Source organism: Momordica charantia (assembly GCF_013281855.1).
Source record: "Momordica charantia cultivar OHB3-1 chromosome 11 unlocalized genomic scaffold, Mcharantia_2.0 BLBB01000011.1, whole genome shotgun sequence".
Taxonomy (NCBI): Eukaryota; Viridiplantae; Streptophyta; class Magnoliopsida; order Cucurbitales; family Cucurbitaceae; genus Momordica; species Momordica charantia.
The window spans coordinates 19,901,143-19,928,343 of NW_028275159.1; the positions used below are offsets into that span (position 1 = coordinate 19,901,143).

The 27,201-nt window shown below is 35.8% G+C and overlaps 1 protein-coding gene and 2 long non-coding RNA genes across 6 annotated transcripts; 2 read left to right on the top strand and 1 right to left on the bottom strand.

Annotated features, from left to right (window-relative positions):
- The first annotated feature begins 1,450 nt into the window (after positions 1 to 1,450).
- On the top strand, positions 1,451 to 7,169 carry LOC111023991 (RNA-binding (RRM/RBD/RNP motifs) family protein). Of its 4 annotated transcripts, none has more exons than XM_022301540.2 (6): positions 1,451 to 1,889; positions 1,972 to 2,104; positions 2,305 to 2,443; positions 3,077 to 3,113; positions 4,525 to 4,837; positions 5,684 to 7,169. In XM_022301540.2, the coding sequence occupies exons 1-6, from the start codon at positions 1,707 to 1,709 to the stop codon at positions 5,722 to 5,724; spliced, it is 846 nt and encodes a 281-aa protein (XP_022157232.1). In that variant the 5' UTR covers positions 1,451 to 1,706; the 3' UTR covers positions 5,725 to 7,169. The 4 variants fall into 4 exon arrangements, with proteins under 4 accessions (XP_022157232.1, XP_022157233.1, XP_022157231.1 ...); XM_022301541.2 differs by having other exon boundaries at positions 1,452 to 1,889; positions 5,664 to 7,169; XM_022301539.2 differs by having other exon boundaries at positions 1,453 to 1,889; positions 2,281 to 2,443; positions 5,664 to 7,169.
- A 5,745-nt stretch (positions 7,170 to 12,914) lies between these two features.
- On the bottom strand, positions 12,915 to 15,232 carry LOC148208279 (uncharacterized). The gene is made up of 4 exons (XR_015788935.1): positions 14,769 to 15,232; positions 14,599 to 14,691; positions 14,420 to 14,521; positions 12,915 to 14,329 (listed from the first exon to the last, which is right to left on the bottom strand). It is a non-coding gene; the product is annotated as an uncharacterized LOC148208279 (long non-coding RNA).
- A 9,484-nt stretch (positions 15,233 to 24,716) lies between these two features.
- Positions 24,717 to 27,001, top strand: LOC148208280 (uncharacterized). The gene is made up of 3 exons (XR_015789002.1): positions 24,717 to 25,380; positions 25,960 to 26,016; positions 26,713 to 27,001. It is a non-coding gene; the product is annotated as an uncharacterized LOC148208280 (long non-coding RNA).
- The last annotated feature ends 200 nt before the right edge of the window (positions 27,002 to 27,201 follow it).

Here is a 27,201-nt window from a genome sequence, read left to right on the forward strand (position 1 = left end):
CTAAAGACTTTTTTGAACAAAATTTCTTAATAATTGAGAACTATACCACCACATAGGAACCAAATAGAATTACATCTTTAAACTCAAATTTCAGACTAAAAGTATATTCCACCCGTCATATTTTGGTAGAGTTAGAGTTAAGGTATTTCTGGAGAGAGAAAAAAAAAACGAAAGGAAAGTGGTTAAAGAGAAGAAAAGGAATCTGTGGGAAAGAAGAAAGGAAACAGCTGGATTTGGACCATTTGGGTAGCCGGGCGACCCGAGTTTCCAGTTGTTGGGCCCGGGTGGGGCCCATCCGGTCAGATGTACCCATCCATATCCATCAGAAATTTCGTTGACCGTTGACCATTCTCCTCCGTTCCGTCCGTTCCGTTTGGTTTCCCCTCTCCGTCCCGTATAACAGCTAAGCTATGACGATGAAAAGGGCATTTTGGGTAATTAAGAGAAAAAGCGAGGGCGTTTCGGGATTCCCATAAAATAGTCGAAGTGACAGCGATGAGGGACATAATAATACACCCTCTCCCTCTCCCGTCTGACACACCCACGTCCATCATGGCGCGTGCGCCAATTCCCCCTTCATTCTCAATCATACCCACATCCTGACACGCGCCCCCATCGCGCGTGGACTTCCCCCATAATTAAATTAAAAAATAATAATAAAAATGAAAAAGATGGTGTTGCCTGCCTGCCTCTTTGGTGCCCTCTCTCCTCTGTATATATTATTATTTCACGTCCGTATTACTAGAGGGTCTTTCCTGCCTCCCTCTCACTTTTTTTCTTCTCTTTTTTCTTCTCTTTTTTCTCCAATTTTCATTTTTTTTTTAGTTTTTATAAGGATAAAATTTATATCTACATCGATAGATAGGTATCTTCTTGCTGACGTCAACTCAAAATTTACAGCTAATTTTTTTTGGATTACGTACTTTCAAGTCCACTTTTGATTCCTATAATTTCAATATTTATTCTTCATATTTGAAAAACGTATGTTTCAATTCATGTATATTTTTAAAATATCATGTTCATCTTTATTTATAAGATTTTATACCCATAAAAACCATTTAATACAAGTTTATGATTGCATTCCGAGGATTTTAGCCAATGAAAAGTGTCATTATGTGGAGATATATATCCATATATAAATTAAAAAGAAAATTTTTGGCTCCTTAGCCATAGAAAGCAACTTTGTCCTCATCCCTATTAAATGTTGGATAATTAAGTTTGAAAAATTCAAAAACATGGATTTTTAAAGAAAATAATGAATTGTCAAAATTTTAATAGTGGTGAGAGTAAGATTTGGTCATCACCGTTAAAAAGCAAGTATTTTCATGAACCAATCAACTTAAAATATTCGGTTGAATATTGATTTATTTATCTTTAACATGATATCAGAGCGAGAGGTACTGCCTTCGAACCAATTTAAGCTTTTGGGTCCAGAGTATTTAAACATTATTTTTTTCTCCTCTCTAACTTTTGCTCTCTTTCCCTCCTCCTCCCTCTCTCCCATTTCACTTTCGCTTTTGTTTCCATCTCTGACCTAATTGTCTCTGTGATCCATTTCCATTCCCATTATTTCCATTCCTCCCTCTCTCTCTCTCCACACCTCTCATCGCCTCCGATCCATCCAAGCCAAAAAACCCAAAACTTGAATTTAGATTTATAACCCATTTGAGAGTTTGTTTTAGGTTGTTGAAGAATAGAAGAAGATCATGACTCCAGCTAACTTGGCAACTCAGTTTGGGGACACCACTTACACCAAGGTCTTCGTCGGCGGCTTGGCCTGGGAAACCCACAAGGACACCATGAAGAAATACTTCGAGCAGTTCGGCGACATCTTGGAAGCCGTCGTCATTACCGACAAGGCCACCGGCCGATCCAAGGGCTACGGATTCGTAAGTCCTATCTTGATAAACCCTTGTAACGTCTCTAGCTTATCTCTGCTAAAACTCTTACCAAATGGATCCTGAGTTTCAGGTCACTTTCCGCGAGCCCGAGGCTGCGATGAGGGCCTGCGTCGACGCTGCTCCGGTCATCGACGGCCGGAGGGCCAACTGCAACCTTGCTTCCCTCGGCGTCCAGAGATCCAAACCCTCCACGCCTAAGCACGGTATTAAAATAATCCCAGCTTTTTTAGATCTATCAAATAACAATCCTTCGATGCTTACCGATACAAGATGAAACTTCATGTGATAAATGATGGTATTTAATTTGTTATAAAGTTAGATGGATTAATTGATTTGCGTTTGGTTTTGTTGTGGTTTAAAATTGTGTGGGAAAATAAAGAGAAAAAGAAATGGGAATTGACAGGAGGAGGAGGAGGGAGGAATTTTAGGGTATTGAGCTCTTTCCAGAGTGGCTTTGGAGGGAATGTTGGATCAGCTTTTCATTCAGCTGCAACTTTTCCTCATTATGCTGTCCAGCAAGGGATCCCTTACAATCTCTATGGGTAACAATGTTTTTCTCTCTCTCTCTCTTCACTTTACTTTATTACAAACCCACAAAAAAAAATGAAAAAAAAAAGTTGTCTTTGCTTCTTAATCACTCTACAATTCAATTCCAATTTCCTCTTTAAGTTGCTACAAAACTTGTTTTCATCTCATGTGTCATTGATGAATCTTTGCTTCTTTTTGCCCTCCTCCTTTTCTTTTGTTCTACCCCATGCATGCATTTGCATTTGCATGTATCGCTTTATTCACGTCTCGTCTTTTTGTAGTAATTAAAATAAATACGTATTTTCAAATGAAGGATGATTATTATGCAATATGCATGATTTTTACTACTTACGACTACTAAAAATTAGTCGTACAATACTTTAGGTGTTTACTAGTCAGTATTGATCATCTTTAGTAGAAAATAAAAAAGAAAAAAATGTTCTTTTTCTACATTTATCCCTCCTACTGACAAAAGAACATTTCTACTCATCAAGAGTCAATAGAGTAGGTATAGTTATTATCCTATATAGCATAGAATTTGAAATTGTACTAAATAATAGTATAATCTAAATCAAATTCAAACTATGAAAAGTTAATGGAAAAAAATGAAGAGTTGGCTAATTTCTTGATAAATCGTTGTTTTTCAGGTACTCTTCCTACTCGCCCGACTACACTTATCCTACGGTTTGTACAAACTTCCTTCCTTTCTCTACATATCTCTTCTGTTCTTCAAATATCTTTCAAGTAAAAATAAAATAAAAATAATTAAATCCAATGATACTTTTTTAGAACAACGACATGGATATGTGTATTTAAACGAGAATAATAATTATCCAAACAAAGAAAAAAAAAGAAATGGTAAATTTGTAATATTCGTGAGAGTGGTCAAAGGGTTGAAAAGTAAAGTTTTTTTTTTAATTTTTTAGACCCCATTCTGGTATTTTTTTTTTTCTGTCTCTTGTCGTCTTCTCCGACAGTTTTTGTTCCTACATTTACTATGTAACAGTGAATCACTTTGTTTGTTACAGTTTCTTTCTTTACACGTTCTTCCATGCAACTGTAATCATCTAATTCCCCACTCCCACCCCACTACTTTAAAAAACAATTTTATTACTACTTTTTGTTTTTAAATATTATCTAAATTAATAAATAAATGTTCGGTTTAAATATTATTGTATATTTTGGATTTGATTCATCATGTTCTTATACTTTTAAATATATATTTAGGTTAGGTATTTTTTTAACTTTTAATAAATAAATGTTCGGTTTAAATATTATTGTATATTTTGGATTTGATTCACTATGGTTCTTATACTTTTAAATATATATTTAGGTTAGGTATTTTTTTAACTTTTATGCCTTTAGTAACTGTGTTTTCATAATATTAATGTACTTAGTGATTATTTTGGTCTTTTCATTTTCATTTTTTTCGTGATAACTTTAGTATGACACTCCAATATTTATTAAATTTCTTGAAATATAGTCATAAATCTGTATTTAAAAGATTTTCATTAGGTATAAATTTTGTGTTAAAGTCAACATGACCTCAGCTAAGTGATAATTGATACTTGTCTCTTTGATAGCGGAGGTCATGACTTCGAATTCTCTCATCCCACCTGTTGTACTAAGAAAAATTGTACTAAAATTTTACAAATAGACACTAAATCATTACTAGTTATTTTTTAAAAACAGAATGATGAAAATAGACGGTTTGAAAGTATAATAGCCTAAAATAAGCAAAAATTACAATAATTCAAAAGCATTTGATCAAAATAAACCAAAGTCAAAAGTAGGTATAGATCAAAATAGTATTTAATTAAACATAAATTTTTCATCCATTTTAAATAAGTTTAATATTGGGAAATTGAAATCTTGCTCAAACATTTTATTGATATTGTTGTGTTTTGTCAATTTATTTATGATATAACGAAAATGTCGATTCACTCTACAATGTTTAGTATAACACATGAGAATGTGAGATGGAACTAGTAGAATTAAGTCAATCTAACATTGATGGTATGGTAAAACAAAAATGGGAGTGTTCTTATTTATCACGTGATTGGTTTTTTTGTTCATGGTCTTTGTTTGGCTGCAGAGCTACTACAATGTGTACGGCGGGGCAACTGCACAGTACCCCATGTACGGAACAGGTCCCGGCGGCATAATGAACGGAGCTGCGGCAGCGGCGGCAGCGTTCTACCCGTATTTCCAATTTGGGGAAGGAAGCGGCGGCGGAGGCGGCAACGGATTCACCGCCGGTTCGGGGCAGCAGGGCGGCTACGGCGTGCAGTATCCTCACCACCTTTTTCAGTACTCAGCCGCCATTAATTCGTCTGCAACAAGCTTCCCTCAGCACTACGCTGCTCCTCCCATGTCTCTCCCTCCCACGCCCCCCACCTTGCCATCAGGTAATTTGTGCAAAAGTTTCAATTTTGTTCCTTTTCGTGTCACCGCTTTTCAATTATATACCCTTTTCAAATTACACGACATGATACTTAGTCGGTTCTCGAGAAGAATAAAAAATGCTTTTGGTCCTCGTTGAAGTAACGATTTGGTCATGATACTTTCAAATTGATGTTATGTTTGGGTTGTTTCTAAAACTTTTCAATTTTAGTCCTTTCGTTTCACCATTTTTCAATTATATACTCTTTTCAAATGATATGAAATGTTGCTTAGTCACTTTAGGAGGAGAATTATGCTATCTCTAGAGAAAAATTTTAAGACTAGAACGCTTTTAGTCCTTGTATTTTCGTTGAAGTAACGATTTGATCATGATACATTCGAATTGCCATTAGGTTTGTGTTGTTTTTAAAACTTTTCAATTTTGGTCCATTATGTTATGTTTCACAAATTTTTAAGTATACCTTTTTTCAAATTTACACGATAGGGTAATCCTACCCTGTTAATTTTGACAAATACTAAATCGTTCTATAATAAGAATCAACACTTAATTTTGACAAGATTTCTCACGATAATGATTAAATTTCCAAATTATAGAAACTAAATTATTACAGGTCCTAAATCATTACTCGTGCATCATACATGGACCAAAAGTATAATTTTTTAACCAAGCTCTAGTTACTACTCTAAATTTCTTAGAAATGGTAAATTGTAAGATATTTCAATTGTTTACTCTTTCACGTAACTCAACTCTTCTTTCAAATTTACGATGAACTAAGTATCATGTCATGTAAGTTGTGATTGTATTGAAAGACGTACTAATATCTTTGACAGTGTTTTTTGCTGTCCCACAGGCGTGACCATGGCTCTTCCTGCTCCGATCCCTCATCGCTAGACAGACAAATCGTCAGTCAAATTTGCTTCTCCAAAGTAAACCAAACCAGACCCAAACCCAACCACCTTCGCCCTAACCATGGTTAATTCTCTCTCTCTCTCTCTATCTCTCTCTCTAACACCAACCAACACTTAGCCAAATCCATAGCATTTGGGATATGCTATGCTTTTGGGCAATGCATTGCAATGCATTATTCTTCTTCTTCATTTATTATTATGGGCTTTAATTTCCCCAGCCCCCCTTAGGGGCTCTTATTACAACCAACAAAATCATGCATTTTTCTTCCCCAAAATGGTTCCTTTTATCAAGACAACCAAATCCCCCACTTCATATATTGTGAGATCAAGCAATCTCTGCACATACGTTGTCGTTTTAATTTGTCAACTTCTTCTTCTGAAGCTTTTCAAAACCACCACTACTTCTTCTTCTACTTGGGTTTGCCAAAAAAAAAAAAAATTGTACATTATTCAAAAATATAGCATCCCACCCACCACTCAAGTTTTGGATCTGTAATTAAATTTCAACTAGGGAAAATTCTTCAAAATTTTTCAAAATTTTCAAAGGGGTTGGGGGGCAATGGATGCCCCCCATTCTTCCCTCTCTCTTTTAAACATTTTTTTTGGTTTTTTTACAAATTAATTTAGTAATAGTGATTTGGTCTAATCAACCAACCCAGTTTGACATATTCCCCTGGGGCAAGGGGTAGAGCATTATCATTAATTAGTTTAATTAGTTTAATTAGTTCAATTCCTCTGTAATTACAAATTCACAGATCAGGATTAACCGTGGGTGTAACTTTGGGAGTTACAGCCCCGTTTTTGGTAAATCAGAGCAGAAATATTGCTCTTGGTTTAACTTTTTTCTTTTTTTTCTTTAATTAGAAATTAGGATAGTTTATGAGTTTTTCAGTTTCAGCATCCATGAGATTTTGAGAGTCCATTAATGGGATTATGGAGCTCAAAATTGAAGCATTTTGCATGTGAGCCATTGGGAGATATTTGGGTTCCCTTTTGGCTTCTTCTCTTCACTAATTAACCCTACCAAACCAACCATGGTTAGGACTTAGGTCAACTTCATCTCTCTCTTTCTTCACCATGCTGCCCTTTTACTTCTCAGTATTTTACCATTTTACCCTCTGCATCATCATCCAATATTATTCTCCCTCGTGTCTCTGTGTTCAAGGGGCTTCCTTGGTGGACCTTGGAAAACACTGTGTTTTAATTAATTATGTCTGTAAAAGAAGAGCCTTTCTTTTTCTTTTTAATTTCTTCATGTCTTTTATGGTTTGTGATGTAATTAGACGGTACTGCCCTTCTCTTTCCATCAGGACTCTTCTTCTAAGAATTGAGATTCAGTTCTCTCGGCCAGCTGCTGCTGCATGTGCATGCATTAAGCTGGTTTTGAGAATAACCTATGTACCTCATTATTAATTGCTTCTTCCTTTCTCTCTCTTATGTATTTGGATAAAATAGAATACCGGTGGTAACTGTTAAAGGATCCACCCGCTGAAAAGATAAGAGGTCTAACAAATATTTATAATAGACATGGACTACTTCTCTCATTGCCCATTGATTTTGAGATGAAATCCATGAATATTAATATAATATCAGAATCCAACAAACTCAAACCAGCATTCGATTCAAAACTGAGATCCGACAGCTACGATCCTGAAGGGCAGGTTAAAGATCTCAATTTTCGGTTGGTTTTAAGATTGACTCTTATGAATATTGATAAATAGTTGTCCATCTTTTAATGGTGGTAAGTAAAAAGATACTACTCAACTCTGACAGGTAAAACACCCCAGTTTAGTTCTATATATTTTTTAATTTGAGATTTTTTTGTTTTTTTTGTTTTTTTTTTTTTGGGTTCCTGTTGATGATGAACTGCATTTTGCTGTGGTCCTTACAGTCTGGAAATGGGGTGGCAATAATTATGCTATTTTGAACTAAAAAAAGAAAAAGAAATCTGAACCATTGAAATGTATTGGATGATTGTCTTGGTTTTTTGAGAAAGTAGAGACCTAGGAGTAGCAGTTGTGATCTGTGAGTTGTTTTTGTGACCCACTGTTTTCTCTCTCTTTTTTGACTTTTGGGTGTGAGGCCAACCTTAAAGATTAAGAAAAAAAAGTATCCTCCCTTCTAACTTCTCAGACTCAGACCAATCACTCTCCTTCCCTTGTCTGTTACCCCAAGTTTTTTCAACCACAATTCCCACCCCAATATTTCAAAAGTGAAAGTATAAAATTAGATTAAATATTGTTTTGTTTCCTAGGTTTTCGAGTAAAAAAAAAGAGTTACAATTTTGAGATGATAGGTTAAAGATCCCACATTGAAAACATAAAAGACATAATAAGAGTTTATAATATAAGTGAACTATCATCTCATTGCTAATTGACTTTAAGATGGAACTATGTGAATATTAATATAGTATCAGAGTCCAAAAATTTCAAATGAACATCCGGTTTAAAAATGAGATATGGCCAAATTTTAATATAAGTAGACTACTCTCCCATTGCTAATTTGTTTTGGGATGGGAAACCCATGAATATTGATATTTTTTACTTTGGTTCATTTTGATTCATGCATGTAGTTTCAAAACATTCATTTTAGTCTATATACTTCAAACTTTTGTCCACTTTAATTCTTGTACTTTTAGAAAGTGACCAAATTGACTTCTGTTGGTAAAATTTTAACACAATGGAGGAAACTCATTAATACAATACAATTTATTGTTTATATTTCAAGAAATTTAGTGAGTGAGTATCGGCGAGCATGATAAGCTCAGCCTTGATCAAGTAAGACGATGGTTGGCAAAACCTAATATACTATACGAGTAAGGCAATGACTGATGTTGAGACTTGCTACCCGCAAGTGGAAAAGTTGGTGTTAGTTTTGGTCGCGGCAGCGCGACATGTTCGCCCGTACTTCCATACCCACAAGGTGACTGTCCTAACAAACTTTCCCCTCAAACAAGTCTTCCAAAAGCCTAAAAACATCCAAAAGACTCATGAAGTGGGCCCTTGAATTAAGCGAGTACGACAAAAGCTTCGAATGAAGGGTCGCAATGAAAGGTCAAGCGGTCACAGATTTCATCGCCGAGCTGACCCTCCCAATAAACCCCAATGGATCGAGCTAGGATCGATGCACTATAATATGTGGACGGATCTTCTAATGAGAAAGGGTATGGGTGACGTTTTTCTCCAATCCTCAAGCGAAGCATGCCTTGAGTATGCTAAAAGGTTCAGCTTTCGAGCTTCGAACAACAAGGCTGAATACGAAGTCTGATTGCGGGTCTGTGCATGGTGGAAGCTATGAGGGCCATAGACCTGGTTACTGCAGTGAGTCTCAACTCATGGTGAATCAGATAAACGAGGAATACCAAGTTGATAACAGTCAAATGGAGAAGTATTTGTGCAAAGTGCGTGAGCTCCTAACTTGGTTCAAGATATACACCATAGAGCGGGTACCCAGATCCAAAAATTCTAACGCGGACGCGTTGGCCAAACTAGCATCCTTTTACCAAATAAAGCTCCCCAGATCGGTTTTGGTGGAAATTCTCAACCCACCTTCGATCTTCGAGTTAGAGGTGAGCAACGTAGAAGTCAAGGACCCAACCTAGAGAACCCTATAAAGGCCTTCCTACATGGTGAGCCACCTTCAGATCAAGCCCAGCTTAGAAAGATGAGACAAAAAGTGGTAAGGTACGTCCTCCACAGTGACAAGCTATACCAGTGGGGATTCTCTCTCCCCCTACTAAGATGCCTAGATGCCGACGAAGTAGATTACGCAATGAGAGAACTTCATGAAGGGATTTGCGGCAATCACTCAGGGGGTCGATCTCTAGCTACCAAATTGGTAAAGCAATGCTACTATTTGCCCACCATGGAAGGATGCGAAAGAGTTTGCTCGAAAGTTTGATCGATGTTAGAGGTTTGGAATGATCTCCCAACCGTCGGAGCTCCTCTCACCAATCACAAGCCCGTGGCCCTTCGCCCAATGGGGGATAAACCTCATCAAATTGCTGCTCATTGGGAAAGGCCAAACCAAGTTCGCTATGGTAGCCGTTGACTACTTCACTAAGTCGGTCGAGGTCGAGCCGTTGGCTACCATCACTGAAGCGAAAACCACGAGCTTTGTGCGGACCAACATAGTTTGTAGGTTCGGCATACCTCACACTGTCATGTCCAACAATGGAAAGTACTTTGACAACCCCAAGTTTAAAGAATTTTGCGGAAAGCTTGGGATAAAGAACTTTAGCTTGTCCCTTACCCACCCACAAGCCAATGGTCAGGTAGAAGCCGTAAACAAAATAATCAAGTGTGGGTTGAAAGTAAGGCTAGAAGATCCAAAAGGGTCGGTGAGCAGAGGAGCTCTCGGAGGTGTTGTGGTCATATCAGACAACCAAGCAAAATTCGACTAGTGAGATCCCATTTGCGATGGCATTCGGGTCGGAAGCAGTCGTATCTGTCGAGGTTGGGTTTCCAACAACTCAAACTGAGGACTTCAAAGAATAAGCGAATAGCGAGGGTCTCCTCTTGAACCTCGATCTCCTAGAGGAAGAGAGAGAAACTTCCCAACTAGAGTCGCGGAGTACCAGGGCCGGATAAAGTGATACTACGACTCAAGGGTCAAGCTTCGCAATTTCTGACCTAGGGACCTCGTCTTTCGAAAGGTAGTCCAACACATGGGAGCCCTTAAACCCACATTGGAGGGTCCATACCAGGTGAAGGACGTCCAATGACCTAGAACCTACGCCCTGGCCGACCTCGATGGAAAGCTACTCCTGCATCTGTGGAATGCGAAGCACCTACGAACCTACCACCACTAAGGATGTGAGGCGAGCTCCAATGAGCAGTAATCCTAAAAGTAAACTCGTGTAAAGATGTCCACCTGTGTAAATTTTCTCTCATGACAATACAATTTAAATATATCTCTCATGATCTAAACTTACCGAGCTATATTTAAATGGGGGCCACCCTTGCTAACAATGAGCAAGATGCCAAACGAGTGCCCAAAGGGTTAGGGCACGAGCTCAAAAGCCATTTGTTAATTTAAAGCGATCAAGTTATTAAGCCTAAATACTAGCTCGTGAATAGACAACTGATTAATGATAAGACAAAAACACAAAGGGATAAAAATGCGCCAAGGTTCATTAAAATCCTAAGGAGAAGGCCTCCACTCGTAGTACATAAAAAACCATGGTCATAAAAAATAAAAAAGGGAATGGAATAGCAACAAAGATAAGGAAGGGAGTGCAACAAAGCTCAATCATTCGAGAGGTCAACCTGGACGGCCTTAGCCAGAGGGTCATCGTCAGGAACGTCGACGGGGACAAGCTTGTCCAACTTCTTCAGCCCCTCTTGAATGACCTCCTCAGAGGCCATGCTCCCTATCAGGCGACACCATCTAAGCCTTTGAAGGGATCAGATCCTGCAATGGAAGAGCGCGAACGCGTGTACTTCGATCTTGTCTTAGAATTACAACAAAGAAAAGACATAAGCATGAGTAAGAAGGAAGTTAGTGATACATACGTTTGAAGACACCTCTTCAATATAGACGTCAATGCCACCACAAAGTCTTCCTCGCTATCCTCTAGAAGTTAAGAACTCGGTTTGTGGGAACTGTCTTATAATTGAAAGGGAAACTGAGAAATCAAGAGAGAGATTTGCTTGTTGGAGTTTCAGAAACTCAACCAATCGACGTTTGGACGATCACCAAAAAGATGGGAGAACCTCCATTTTTATAATGGAGGAAGAGTGGTGGAGAAGCAAAACTTCCCCACTCACCACCTTCCCACTACCCAAACTTCCCCACTTCCCACCAAATCCTCTCATTATTTCCTTCTTTTTTTTTTCTTTTATGTAATTTAATTAAAATATTTTTAATTAATTAAATTTAATTACAAAAAAGAAATATTAATTTAATTAAATTACATCAAATTTAATTTAATCAAATTAACATATCCCATTAATTTAATTAAATCATATTTAATTAAATTAAACAACTATGTTAGAATCAAATTCTAATATCCATCTCTTTCATCATTTTGAATCCAATTCAAAATGAACTTTATATTATAATGTAAACATACGTTATATTAATTGCATCTTATACGATTAACTTTAATTCCCTTTAACAAATTTGAACAATTCAAATTCTTTCCAAGACTAAATATTCTTAACTATAATTTACGAGCTAGTAAGGGGACCTAATGGACCTACAGATTATAAGCTCCAACGATACGAAATTAATTGATTAAACTCATTAACCATATTAATCAACATTCGTTAATTGTTGGTCACTCCACTAAAGACCTGCAGTTGCACTCTTATCACTTTAGAATATTTTGCGTCTATGGATTTTTACTATTAATGGTAAGTCAGTCCTTCACAAGTGTTCATAACCACAGCTGGATCAAATTACCGTTTTACCCCTTTGTTACATCTCGTACCTTAAGTATCGCTGATCCTCTAATGAATAACCTAGTTATGGTCCAACCAATAACCAGAAGTCCCTCTCGGGCCAATGAGAGGGTAGGGCCCCTTGTTCAAGTCCCGGAGTAGCACTTAAGAGAACACTCATCTACTTACCCTAAAGTCGGGAAGGAGTGAATTCCATCTTGTGTAGTTGTGTTCCCAGCTCCCCTCTCAGTCTCGTCCCCAAAATGGTAGGCATATTGAGTCGGCGACTTGGATCACTCTCACCTATACAAATGAAAGGACAAGCCATAACAGGCAGGAATCCATAACTCACCCAGGATTGAGATCGAGTTACCTGGTCATCCTATTGAAATATTAATCTATTAGCTAACGGTGTTACAGCTAAAGATTAATTATTTTACGGTCCGGTCTTTTACAAACTCATTGTATAGGATACCCCCACTCGCACGTCTCCACATGAACGACCTGGATCAAGTCATTTGTAATGAAAGCGAAGTGGGTCGTATCCATAGTGTTACCAAGATAAGGTACCCAACCTTATCCATGTACTAAGACCCTTTAGGTTACTACTGGAACATTATCCACCTGTATATCGAATATATACTATATATATACATTGTATATCAAATATATACACTGTATATCAAATATATATGTTGTATATTACATATATATTGTATATCTGTTATATATTGTTCCAATTACATCACCTAACCTCATATATTAGTTTATTGGATTTGGGTTAATGCAATTCTATCAATAACAACTTTATTGAATGAATATTTGCTTTATGTTTACAAACCACAAGTTTAGAGCATAAAACCCAACAGCCTTGACGTAAGCATGCTTCAGAGGTGCATGTAAGATCGAGCTCGCAGTTGTGCCTCTCTAAGAACATTAGGGAAAACTTGAAGTCGTCATCTACTAAGCTTTTGTTGAACTCAACATAGGTCGGTAGCTTCTGGAAGGTGGTGTGTTGCATTCTTAATGTTCACAGCCATAACAGACTCGACCTGACGGCGCCTATCCAGTTTTGGCTTAAGGTCTTCATTCTCGAGTTGGAGGCTTCTAACTCCAGACTCCGACCTTCCAGCTGGGCTTGAACAGCATGCAACTCGTCCCCCTTCGTGTTGACCTCCCCTTGAAGCTCCTCTGTTTTGGCCTCAAGGTCATCCACCTTCTTGGTCACGTCCAGCAACTTTGACCTCGCGTCCTACAGCTCGGCCTCTTGCAAGTCCTTAGAATGAGCAGCCGTCTCCTTCTTTGCCCACTACTCACGACAGGGTAGCTTAGTCGTAACCAAGGCCACAAATTTGCACATAAGGGCGTGAGCTTGAGAAGGAAGAAAAGAATGTAAAGAAAATATATGTATAGAGAAAGAAAAGAGAGAATGAGAAGCGCGCTAAAGTTACCTTGACAGCATGATTGACAGCTAGCTGGAGAGTTTGTTCGGAGCTCACGTGCTCCACTCAATGAGTTAGCTTGTTCACGTTCCTCGACATCGGGTGGGTCCTAAAGGGAAGTTCAAAATCCATCACTTCCACAATCCTCTTTGGAGCAGTTAGGATATTAGTGTTGATGGTGACGAAAGGTGCGAACCGTTCGACATTTTCAGGCACTTTTCCACCCTGACCAGCATTCTTTTGGGACTTCTTCTTCATCTTCACTGGTGAGGAGGCATGCACCGCCTAAATAGGGGACGCCTCAATCACCAAGTCAAATTGAGGAGTTTCAGGAACTGAAGACCTCTCGCGTACCTCATTGTCGCCGATCTCGATGGGCATAGACACTACAAGAATTTCGACTTTTGGCGACATAAGAAATCATCGCTAAAGGTTATAAATTTTTCGCCAAAAGACTTTGGCGACGAAAAAAGTCATCGCTATAGCCCCATCGCAAAAGATCTATGGCGACAAAATTATAAATTCGTCATCGTAGGTCCTCTATAGCAACAAAATTTGTTTCATCGCCAGAGCAACCTGTGGCGACGAAAACCATTTCGTCGCCATAAGTTCTTCAGACAGCTATTGTTCCCAATGTGAACAAGCTACACTTGAAGTAGAACCTTTACGAGATTTACGTTTTGAGCCCCAACCAGCGCTTTTAGTGTAGCTTGATCAAGACCCAAGAACAATTTCCAATACTTCTGGGTCTGACATTGGTTCGCTGCATAAATAGTAAAAAAACAACAAAATGTTCACACATTCAATTTGAAGCATAATTTGAAATTAATTATTATAAGAGTGGTAAACTTACATAAGTTGTCTTGGCGCCTTCGACCCAACCTTTAACATTATGGTATCTAGTCTCCTTAAACAAATTGATTTCACTAAACTTTTTGCCTCCCTCTTGCTCTTGCTGCACTTGATAACACATAATTATTGATAATCATAAGTAATGAGGTACATGAAAGAAAAAATATTATTGCATTGTACCTTCTCCTTGGTGATAGTAGCAAACACTTTGGACCGAACACGATGGTTGAAGGGAAGCTTCGCCCTGTTGTGTTTGTTGGTCTTAGATTTTTGCTAACAAAAGAATCGCATATATCAAAATATTGAATATAAAGTATAGAAAATAAGTATAAGTTATATTCGTAAAATACCTTCCATTCATTTGTCTCCTATCTATCGCATAACATGTTCTAATCATTTGGTCTTGCCAACAATTGTTCGAGCGAAGTGTTGTGAGCAATCTCAAATGTGGGATGTGAATCCCGGAGTGGAAGCGGACCGTTGTTCGTGATATTTGGGAAACAAAATCAATTTGCAAAGAAGGAAAATACAGAGGAAAAAATTTACCTTTGAAGAACTTTTCTTCAACGAATTTCCGTCGAACACCACCATTGAATCTTCCTTGCTATCCTCTTGGGTTTCAAGATCACGCTTGTGGGAGCGTTTCCTTGGAACGAGAGAGAGAGTTTGAGAGAGAGTTTGAGAGAGATCTTGATTGAGAGAGGATGGAAGTTCTACTGTCCTTTTTTTTTTCCTCTTCTTCTTCTGCACAACTCTTCTGCATAACAAAAACAAAAAAAACCAATGATGTGGGAAGTTACCCCACGTCATTAAACTCCCCACTCCCCTGCTAAAATGCAGGGGAGTTATTTATTAATATTAATTAATTAATATAATTAATATATATATTAAATAATTATTAATCAAATTAATAATTAAATAATATTAATTAATAATTAATTAATTAAATGTAATATTAAATAATTAACATTTAATTATTTAACATTTAATTAAATATATCATATTTAATTAAACCATATTCTCTCTTGTATAATTTATAGATTTAATGTACATCTTATGTGCATTAATTTATAATTTTCATATGAATCATATTTATATTATTTTTATTTGAATCTCATTCAAATAATTTCTCTCATAATATATAGTTTGAATTTAGAATTAACTATATATTATAATGTATCAATATACATATAATCCCTTAAGAAATTTGAACAGTTCAAATTCTTCCAAAAACTTGATCCTCGTTTTACCCGTTATGAGCTAGCAAGGGGACCTAATGGACCTACAGATCCGAAGCTCCAACGATACGAGATTAATCAGTCAAACTCATTGACCGAGTTAATCAACATTCGTTAAGTACGGGTCACTCCACTAAAGACCCGCAGTTGCACTTTTCTCACTGTAGAATGTTCTCGTGTCCATGGATATACGACCATAAATGACGAGTCAATCCTTCACGAGTGCTCGTAACTCAATTTGGGTCAAATTACCGTTTTACCCATGAGTTACATCTTACTCCTTAAATACCACTGCTCCTCTAATGAACAACTCGGTTATGGTCCGACCAATAACCGGAAGTCCCTCTCGAGCCAATGAGAGGGTGGGGCCCCTTGTTCAAGTCCCGGAGTCAGCATTTAAGGGAACACTCATCTACTCCCCTAAAGTCGGAGAGAAGTGAATTCCATCTTGTGAAGTTATGTTCCCAGCTCCCCACTCGGTCTCGTCCCCAAAATGGTAGGAATATTGAATCGGCAACTCGGGCCACTCTCACCCATACAGATCAAAGGACGAGCCCTCACGGGCAGGAGTCCATAACTCACTCAAGATTGAGAATGAGTTGTCTGGTCATCTTAAGAAATAGCAATCTATTAGTTAACGGTGTTACATCTAAAGATTGGCTATTTCGTGGTCCGGTCTTATACAAACTCATTGTATAGGATACCCCCACTCGCATGTCTCCACACGAACGACCTGGATCGAGTCGTCTGTAACCTTTACAGAGTGGGCCGTATCCATAGTGTTGCCAGGATAAGGTACCCAGCCTTATCCATATACTATAGACCCTTTAGGTTATTCACGGGACATTATCCACTTGTATATCAGGGTATATCAAATATATACCTCGTATATCAGGGGTATATCAAATATATACCCAGTACATATACTGTCCCGGTTACACTAAAATAACCTCGGATGTTTAGTTTATTGGATTTTGGATGATGCAATGCTATGAATTCAACAACAAATTTATTGAATAAAACTTTATTGAATATAGATTTGTTTTTACACAAAATACAAACTACGAGTTTAGGGCAACACACCCAACAGGATGACCTTTGTAATACTTGTACAATTTTGCCCTATACTCCTTGAATGTTGTTTGCATCACATGATTAATGACGTCCATTAAGACTTGGTCCGACTCGTCGAATTTGAAATGACTTCACACACATTCATAAGTCTCCTACTGGAGCTCCACCTTTTAGGATTAAATCGGCGACTAAGTAATGTGACCTTCCTGGAATTTCGATTCCTGTATAGGCACATGAAGTTCTTCACCCAAGTTGACCACACTGCGAGAGAATATGAGAAACTAGGGGGATCATTTCCCTCTAGGATGCATTAGAACATAACTTACACTCATATTCAATTTTTTTTTTTTGTGTTGTTGTGTCATTAATGATCATATCGTTTATTATTATTTTTTAAATAAGGATCAATTTGGAGTTTTTAACAGTAAGGTTTTAAAAATTAACCACTTTTTAAAAATAGAAAAAGAGAAAAAAAATTAGAGATAATGTCTTTGGAGGACTGTTTTAGAAACTTATTTACACAAATGTCTAAAATTTTCTAATTTTACAATTTTATATTTATGCCAATAGGATTTTATTTTAATTCCGATTTTACCCTTATTTATTGCATTTACATTTATTATAGTTATTTGCTTTTTTTGAAATACAAAAAATTTAATTCCATAAATCATTATCATAATCCTTTAATTATTGTGGACCCAATACTAATTTTCAATTCAAATCCCTTAATTCACTCATTCAACACCTTAATTTACTCATTAAAAAAAGATTGATTTTCCCTTAATTCACTCTCACATTGGTGCTCAATCTTCAAAGACAATCCAAAATCACAGAGACATCTTTTGAAGTTTAGATAAACATATATCCGCATATTCAAAATCACACTATATATCCACTTATATATTCACATATATACATTCAAAATCACTATAGTATATATATATATATATATCTGCATGCATATATACAAGTTGAGTTATAAGATATATCCACTTATATATCAGCGTATCATTCAAAATCACTATAGTATATATCCGCATATCCGCATATATACAAGTTGAGTTATAAGATATACCATAATCAAATTACTATATTATATATCCTCACATATACAATATTTCACACTAAATCAAAAGTTGAAAACATCTGTTGGAATGCAAACCTTTCAATCTGGAGATAAACTGCTCTGGCGACTAAGAAAAGTGGAGGCGGCCGGAGATGAAGGCAAGCAAACGTCGCCCAGAGACGAAGGCGGGCAAAGACGGCCAGAGAATAAGAACCGATGGAAATCTCTTTTTGAAGGCAGCCGAAGATGAAATGCTCTTGCGACAAAGAAAAGAGGAGCCGGCCAGAGAGGAAGGCAGACGGTTGGAGAAGAGGAACGGAGGGTCGAAGGAAGGAAAACCGATGGTCGGAGGAAGAAAAGAAAAACGAGGAAGAAGAAAGGGGTGAGTTTTGAAAATGGATGAATTTTTTGGATTTTGAGATTTTTTAATTTTGGAAAGTATGATTAGCATGTTTTAAGGGATTTGACCTCCTAATTTATCCATTCTAAATTTTAATAATTATTTAATATTGAGATAGATCCTAAGAATATACTAGTAATTTGTGTTATGGGTACCATATAATTAGGGATTGCTTTATAACAAAAATGTAAATTCTATACTTTTCCATCTTTTACGTAATTATGATTTGTAAATAGACTATCTATGTACTAATTCCAACAAATTATGTACATTTTCTTTGTTTTCTATATTCCCTTTGGAGGCGTTCAAGCCATAGGGTGGAGTTGTTATTAAATCTGAAGTTGTTAAATCTGGAGAGTTAATAAGTCTAAAGTTATTTAATTTGTGTTTGAGTTGCAAAATTTCTTAACTTGAAGTTTTGAAGTTTGTTTTCTGTTCAAGTTGCAGAGTTATTAAATCTAGAGTTGTGTAGTTTGGATTTATGTAGGCTATTTTTTTTTTTTTTTACCATTAGAGTCAAATCCTAGTAAAATTTTCATTAAAATTGGTTTATGTCAATTATAAAATTTAAATGTTGACTTATATTATTTTATAAATATTTCTTAAAATTAAATGGGTTATAATTACAATTAAGTATTGTTTATTTCTTTTCTTTTTATTGCATAACCTTAGAATTTTATTTAAGTGATGATAAAATTATCTTAATTTTTTTTATACTTTTTGTTATTTTAATTTAATTACTTTGAAAATAAAATATATTCTCTAGCTCTTTTAAATTCACTATATTAAAAATAAAATAATACATATTTAGATTATTTTAACTGAAAATGAATATCATACATTATTTTGATGGTGTCTAATTTAAAAATAAAACATCTTTTTTAATATAGATTTTATTTCAGTAAGTTCAAAATACAATACAATTTATTTTATTAGTTTATATGGCTAATTTGAAAAAAATATTATTTTATTTTAATATATGTTCGCTTGGAATTAAGTATCTTCATCTTTATATATTTAAAATAAATTATTATTCTTATTTTCAAGTCACTCGTTTAAAATTATATATTTTTACAAACTACATTTAAACATGTTTATAGGGAACAATAATTAAAATAATAATAGTAACTTTTCACTAAATAATTATGATTATTTAAGTACTTAATTAATTTGATTTCATTAAATGTTTAAATTTAATTATTTGAACTTGACATTTTAAAATTTATTCTATACCAAGACATAGCTACATATACATATATTTAAAAAAAAACTACGTATACATAAAATTGAATTATAAGTTCATATAATCTATAATAACTAAAAAGTATATATATCTATGAACTAAAAAAATATATTTGAATTAAAATTTAAAAAACTTGGATGAGCAATTAAATTGTAAAATGGTAGAACCCACCATTTAAAAAAAATGGTGGGACCTACAAATTTGAAAGAATGTGACCATGCTGTGAGAGTAGAGATAAGGAGAAAAGATATATAATTGAATAGTAGGTTTACTATTCGTATCTGGTATTTTTAAATCTTTCACTTGAACAAGAGTGGAGTTTCCTTGCAACTACGTCGTTTAAACGACCCCTTTTTGTTTTCATCATGCATCTACATCATATTTATTTACATTTTTTTTAGTCACGTATTTAGCTCTAAGTGAGTTTAGAAGTGTTGCTTCTAAAGGGAATATAAATGTTCCAATGTAGGCACACAAAGACTTTCGAGTTCATTCACTTTTATCCAAAACTTAGGAATTTGACCTTATAACCTTTTAGTTTAATTTCATGTGCATATTAATGTCTATTTCTTATGGTGAAATAGAGTCTAGCATTACATGTACATGCACTTACACTCTATTAGTGATTTCATATCATAAAACTTACGACAATTTGTAGCATATTTAGATAAAAGTTTTTCTTAAAGAAAATAAAATGAAAAAACAAAACTATCATTCCCATGGATCATTATACTTCACATGTCATCCCATGCATCATTCCATAAGTCTATATCATAATTAAAAAAAAAAAACTATTGTTCTCATGTATCATTTCACATGTCCATATAATTATAGAATTAAAAAAAAAAAAATTCTATCGTTTCACATCACACGTCCATATTATCTTTTGCATACATCATTTCATATGTCTATGTTTTTTTTTTAATCTATCTCTCGATGTATCATTTCACCTATTTATAAAATTTCAAAAATTATCTCCCAATTTGTGGCTCTCTAATTATGAAACATCATTCATGCATATCAATATTTGTTAAAAAAAAATAGAATTTTTTTTTACATTCTCCACCATATCATCAACAATACTCTGATCTACTCACTTCTACTCACCCTATGCAAATTAGAAGCAAAAATGGTATTTTCAAACTTAAAACAGTCTCTGCCACCTCTACTACCCTACCCTCCACCACCTCTACTACCCTACCCTCCACCACATGCTCTATTCCAACTGATCCAATTTGCACTAAAGTGGCTCTTCAGTTCCCAGAATGGCAGTAGAATGGCAGTATACTACAGAAAGTGAATATCATGCCTTAATCTCTAACAAAACTTTGAGCTTAGTGCCACTGTAGGAATTTATGCACATCGTTGGTTGTCGATGGTAGCGCTATAAAGCAAGACTACTTGCCAAAGGCTTCCACCTAAGACCAGGGATTTAATTCAGTGAGACCTTTAGTCCAGTCTCCAAGGCCTCAATCATTCAAATTGTTTTCACTATCGTTGTTCAATTTGGTTGGCCCATCCACCAACTTGACGTCAAACAATGCCTATCTCCAAAGTTTTCTTTGCAAAAATGGTATATGCAACAATTGGAAGGCTCTATTGATCCACACCATCCCAATCATGTATGAAAACTCCACAAGGTCATATATAGGCTCAAGCAAGCTCTAAGGACATGGTATGATAGGTTGAAATACTTCTTGCTTAGTTGAGGCTTTAGCAACTCAAAGGCTGATACTTCCTTATTCTTCTTTCACATGATGGTCCTCACATTCTACTTCTATTGGAATATGTTGATTATTTTCTTGTTATATGATTTCAAGTGTGTTTGGTGAGTTTGTGAGATGTAGAGTGAATTTGGGTGAGTTAGGAATGATTGTTTTGGCTTTGAATGATTAGTTTGGTCAGCATATGAAGTGAGTTTGACATTTTGACTATGTTTTGTTGAATAAGGGGTGGATTTATGTTTGTTGGGTTCATTTAGGCATTTTCAAAACTATTTTAGCTATGTTGTTTTGAATTAGAGGTGAATTATTGGGTTCATTTAGGCACTTTTGGAATCATTTTATTACGTTTGTTGAGTGACGGGTGCGTTGTGCAGATTAATTACGTTTGTTTTGACAACTTAAGCACCATTTTATCTAGGCTAAGTTAAAAGGAGGCGGATTTGGTGCCATTGGATCACCAACTATTAAGATACTGTTTAGCTTTGAGTTCAAGTGAGTTGGGTTGTATTTTCTCGATTTATTTTAGAATCTCAAGCACTACTTAGCACTATGTGAAACATGTTCTATTGATTCTTTTCAGCGAATTAAGTATAAACTTATATTTTAAAGACTAAGGATAGAGATGCCAGAGAGACATACACGAGAAAAGAGAAGAGAATAAATAAATTCTTTATTTCTCAAATTGATTGATCAAAGATGAGGAATAGAGACACTATATATAGGTTCCAAGAGGAAACAAAATTTAGGAATAACCTCCTAACTTCTCTAACAAAAACGAAGATTTATTTGTAAATTTAAACACAAAATCTAAACAACTTTGAACTTCTAACTAAGTCCACATAATCTAAACTTCTAACTAATTCAACACTCCCCTCAAGCTGGACTATACAGATTAAACAGTTTCAGCTTGACCAACAAGCTTTCAAACACGGATCTCAAGAGTCCTTTTGTTAGGATATCTGCTTGATCTGATGATGGAACATACATCAGATTTATAATTTTCTCTTCAATATTCTCCTTGATAAAATGTCTGTCAACCTCAACATGCTTAGTACGATTATGATGTACTGGATTGTGTGTAATAGCAATTGCAGTCTTGTTGTCACAATAGACTTCCATTGAATTATCAAACCTGATATTGAGTTCTTTGAGAAGAAGTTTAAGCCACATTATCTCAAAATACCATGAGATAATGCCTTGAATTCAACCTCAACACTACTTCATGCAACAACTGATTGTTTCTTACTCCTCCATGTAACAAGATTACCCCATACGAAGGTACAATATCTTGTCGTAGATCTCCTATCTTGAATAGAACCTGCCAAATCAGCATCTGTAAACACTTTAATCTTTTTGTCATCATCATTTCGAAAAATAATCCAAGTCCTGGAGTTCCTTTAAGATATCTAAGAATATGATACACCGTTTCCATGTGTTCTTCAGTAGGAGCATGCATGTATTGACTTACAACACTCACTGCAAATGAAATATCCGGCCTAGTGTGGGATAAATAGATTAATCTTCCAACAAGGCATTGATATCTCTTTTTATCAACCGGTACCTCGTTTAGGCTCTCTCCCAACTTATGATTGGGACTTATTGGAGTATCAGATGGTTTACATCCAAGCATTCCAGTTTCCTTCAAGAGGTCTAGTACATATTTCTTTGACATACAGATATACTAGTTTTGCTCCTTGCGACTTCCATCCCTATAAAATACCGAAATGCCCCCAGGTCCTTTATTTCGAACTCCTTTCCAAGTGCATATTTTAGTCTCTCTATTTCGTCACGATGGTCACCTGTGACGATAATGTCATCGGCATAAACAATGAGGATGGTGATCTTACCTTGAGAGTGTCTATAGAACCTTGTACGGTCAGTTTGAGCTTAGATATACCCTTGTTTACAAACAGCCTTTGAAAAACGCTCGAACCATGCACGTGGGGATTGTTTTAAACCATGGAGAGATTTCTTCAGCTTACACACCTTCCCATCATACTTATCAATGTCAAATCCAGGAGGAAGGTCCATGTACACCTCTTATTCCAAATCTCGATTAAGGAATGCATTCTTGACATCCAATTGTTGTAGTTTCCAATCCATATTTGTAGCAAGGGACAAGAGGACACAAATTGTGTTTAATTTTGCAACGAGTGCAAATGTCTCCTGATAGTCTACCCCAAAAGTCTGAGAGTATCCTTTGGCCACCAATCTTGCTTTTTACCTTTCGATTGACCCATTAGCCTTATATTTGACAGTAAAGATCCATTGACATCCTGCCGTTGGTTTATCTTGAGGACGATCAACTACTGTTCACGTATCATTAAGCTTCAAAGCCTTCTCATCTATCACATTTTTCCACTGTGTATTGCTCATAGCCTCTTGAATGGATTTTGGTACCTCATTGGCTTCAAGATTGAGAGCCAAGGTCTGAACTATTGAAAATAAATGACTATAACCAACACATTGAGCAATTGGATGTTGAGTACACGATCTCACACCCTTCCTAAGTGCAATAGGGAGATCAAGATCATTAGTATTGTCTTGAGGCACAAGGGTAGATTGTTCAGTACCTACAGACGAGAATGACTTTGCTATTGAGGCTGTGGTGGCTCCACTCCTCTTTGAATCATTTGTCGCCAAGAATAAACAAGAGTCTCAGGATGTTTGTCACTTCAATTTGGGTTGGTTTGATCATCTTCATTATTATAGGAAATAATAGGAACTGACTCTTCTATCTGAGAAATTGGGACATCAGGATAGGTATTTTTGGCTGAGGTGACTCGGTATTTAAACCATCAATCTCAGGTATTTTTATTGAAGGGACTCAATCCTGGTATTTAGATCATCAATCTCCCAAACATTTCCATCAAGATTACTTGCAATAGGCTTAGTCTCCCCCTGAGGGAAAGTTAGGGAGAAAAAAGATCGAGACTCAAAAAATGTGACATCCATGGTAGTGTAAAATTTATTGGTGATTGGACAATAGCATTTATAGCCTTTCTGAGTAGGAGAGTAAACAAGAAAGACACACTTTCTGGCTTTTGGCTCCAATTTGTGACGTTCACGATCATAAACATGAGTAAATGCAGTACATCCAAATGTTTTGAGGGGAATTGTGAGGATATATCGGATTTGAGGATAGATAGTGAGTAAGATTTCTACTGGAGTGTTAAATTTCAGAACACGAGAGGGCATCTGATTAATGAGATAACAAGCAATAAGGACAACATCACCCCAAAAACGGTTAGGAGCAGAATTGGTGAATATGAGAGCACAAACAGTTTCTAAAAGAAGCCTATTTTTCATTTCAGCTATACCATTTTGTTGGGGGGTAGTGACACAGGAACTTTGGTGAATGATTCCATTTTGAGACTGGAAAGTATCCAATGTTTGATTAAAATATTCTGTCCCCTTATCTATACAAAGAATTTTGATTCTCGTATTAAAGTGATTATGAATGAGAGAATGAAACTGTTGAAAGATTGATGCAGTTTCTGATTTTTCTTTAAGTAAATAAACCCAACAAACCCTAGTGTGGTCATCAGTGAAGGTAAGGAACCAACATTTACCGGACATAGTTTTGATGCGAGACGGCCCACCATAAATCACTATTAATCATTGTAAATAGACTGGATGATATATACTCAATAGAAGAATTAGATGTACGAGAGTATTTTGCAAGTTGACACACTTCACAAGTAAAAAGGTCATCTTTATGAAAAAGTGAATGATACAAATGTTTGAGATACTGAAAGCTCGGGTGCCCTAAACGGCGATGTAAAAGTAGAATTTGTTGTTCTCTAGAATTTGACTCACCACCAACCTGGAGAACTTGTTTATTTCTTAGACTTTGTTCTCTGAAGTAGTAGAAACCCTTCAAAGCCATAAGGACTACCAATCGTCGTTCCTGTTATCAAGTCCTGAAACAAACACTTAGTGTAAGGGTGTTTTCGTAATTTTAGGTTTTTTTTTAAAAAAAAAAGGAAAAAGAAAAGAAAAGAAAAGGAAAGTGGAAAAATGAGATGTGTATGTGTGTTGTGGAGGAAGCCACGTGGAGATGATAAATGAAAGAAAAAAAGAAACAGAGAAGAAAACGAAAGAAAAAGAAGAGAAGGAAAAAAAAAAAGAAACCAAAGGAACGAAAACAAAACAGAGGAAAGAGAGGATGAAATTGAAGTTTATGAAACCGGTTTGAGGTTGGGAACCTGATTTTGGTAAGTTTTGGAATTTTTAAACCCTGAATTTCTAGGTATGGACTCCCTTGCTTCGTGGGTTTGTGAATCACAAGTTTTTTTTCGAGTTTGGAATGAAATGGTCTATGGGTGTTGCTTCGCCTAAGAGATTTCTTGAACTCTTGTGATGGTTTCGGCCTCTGTGCATGATTTCATTGTTGTAGGTCGGAGAAATCTGTGAAGTAAAAGAAGAAGAATAGAAGAAATGGAGAGGAAGAAGTGGAGGGTCTCGTTGGTTGTGGTTTGGGAAGAAGAAGATGAATAGTGTAGAGGAGAGAGAAAGGCTATGTGTCGGGAATTAAAATTAAAAATAAAAGGAAATGAAAGGAAAAAAATGGTTGGGAATTGAGGCTTTTCACGTGTAATAAATTGAAATGGGTTAAAAGGATATGATTGTGGGAAGTGGGTCCCACTTGTAAGGAAAATGAGAGAGGAAGAGGTGTAATTGGATGGTAGAGAGAGAATGGGGTTGTTGATTAAATTTATGGTTTAATTTGAAGAATTGTAGAGTTTAAATTGGTAATTGAGGGTGAATTGAAATTTCATTGGTTATTATTTCAGGACGATCGGAAATTGGAGAGCAGCATACCAACCAAATTCACCTCGTTCATAGGATTTGTGAGTGGTTATTTTACTAAATATTTTAAGATATCTATTATAGAACTTCAAGAAAATATATATTACGTATGTTTGATTATTTCTGCTGAGAAATTGAGTTTGCTGAGAATTTATGAATGTTTTTTAGAACATAGAAATGTTTTATGATTTTCTTATAATCGTTTTCAAACCACCATATTGTTGTATCCAGGTGATTACCCGTATAATGTGTTTCAATAGTATACCCAGAAATAGAAGATCTTTGGGACGACCATTTTACTCCACGTGTTGAGAGAAATATTATGCTGTGTATATTGAGATTACTCTATGCTAGTGGACCAGAAATAGAATTATTCTGCTGTGCGTATTGAGATTACTCTACGCTAGTAAACCAGAATAGAATGTGGATATATATATGGTGTTGAGTTTCCTTAATCTGTTTTAGGTTTGAAAGAAGATATTTGATATGTATTTCAGAAAGTGTTTTTAGGAAGTATATGTTGTTACAAGTTATGCTCAGAAAATTACTGAATTTTAGTTGCTCAAGTTATATGAAGTTTTAACGAGAATGTTTATTATTTCAGCTTTATGAAGCTCGTCTTAAGAATTGAAATTTCAGTTGTTTTTATGGAATAAGTTTTACGAAATTATTTTTTTAATAAAATGCCACTCACTAAGCTTCCTAGCTCACTATTTATCATTGTTTTTCTCCACCAGGCTGCACCTAAGTTTTTTAGAGACTTGCCGACCAGTTTCTGCCACTCACCGTCTCAGAATTTGCATATCATTTTGTATGTACATCTAGAATGACTTATACTGGAATAGTTGTACCTTTTGTGATTGTACAACATGTTTAGGAGTCGTGGCCGAGTAGTTATTTTTTAGATGAATTATGTTACACTTTATGTTTTATATATTGAAGAATAATCTAAATTAGTTTTAGAAATTTAGAAAGAAGTTGACTATAGACTTGGTAGATGGTTGAAGGTCTGTAGTCGACACGACTTGTCCTATAGTTAGTAGGTGTTTAGGGCGGGTCGTGTCACTTAGAATCAGTGAACAGGGCCTGACACTTTAAATCATGAGTCAACTTCTGAACAGAAATTAGATTGGAACATAATTTAGGCACATGAAGCACTGAGTTCAATGTAATATTCGAGCTAAGAATAACATAACTAAAGCCTTTAATAATCGTCGATGACCCAT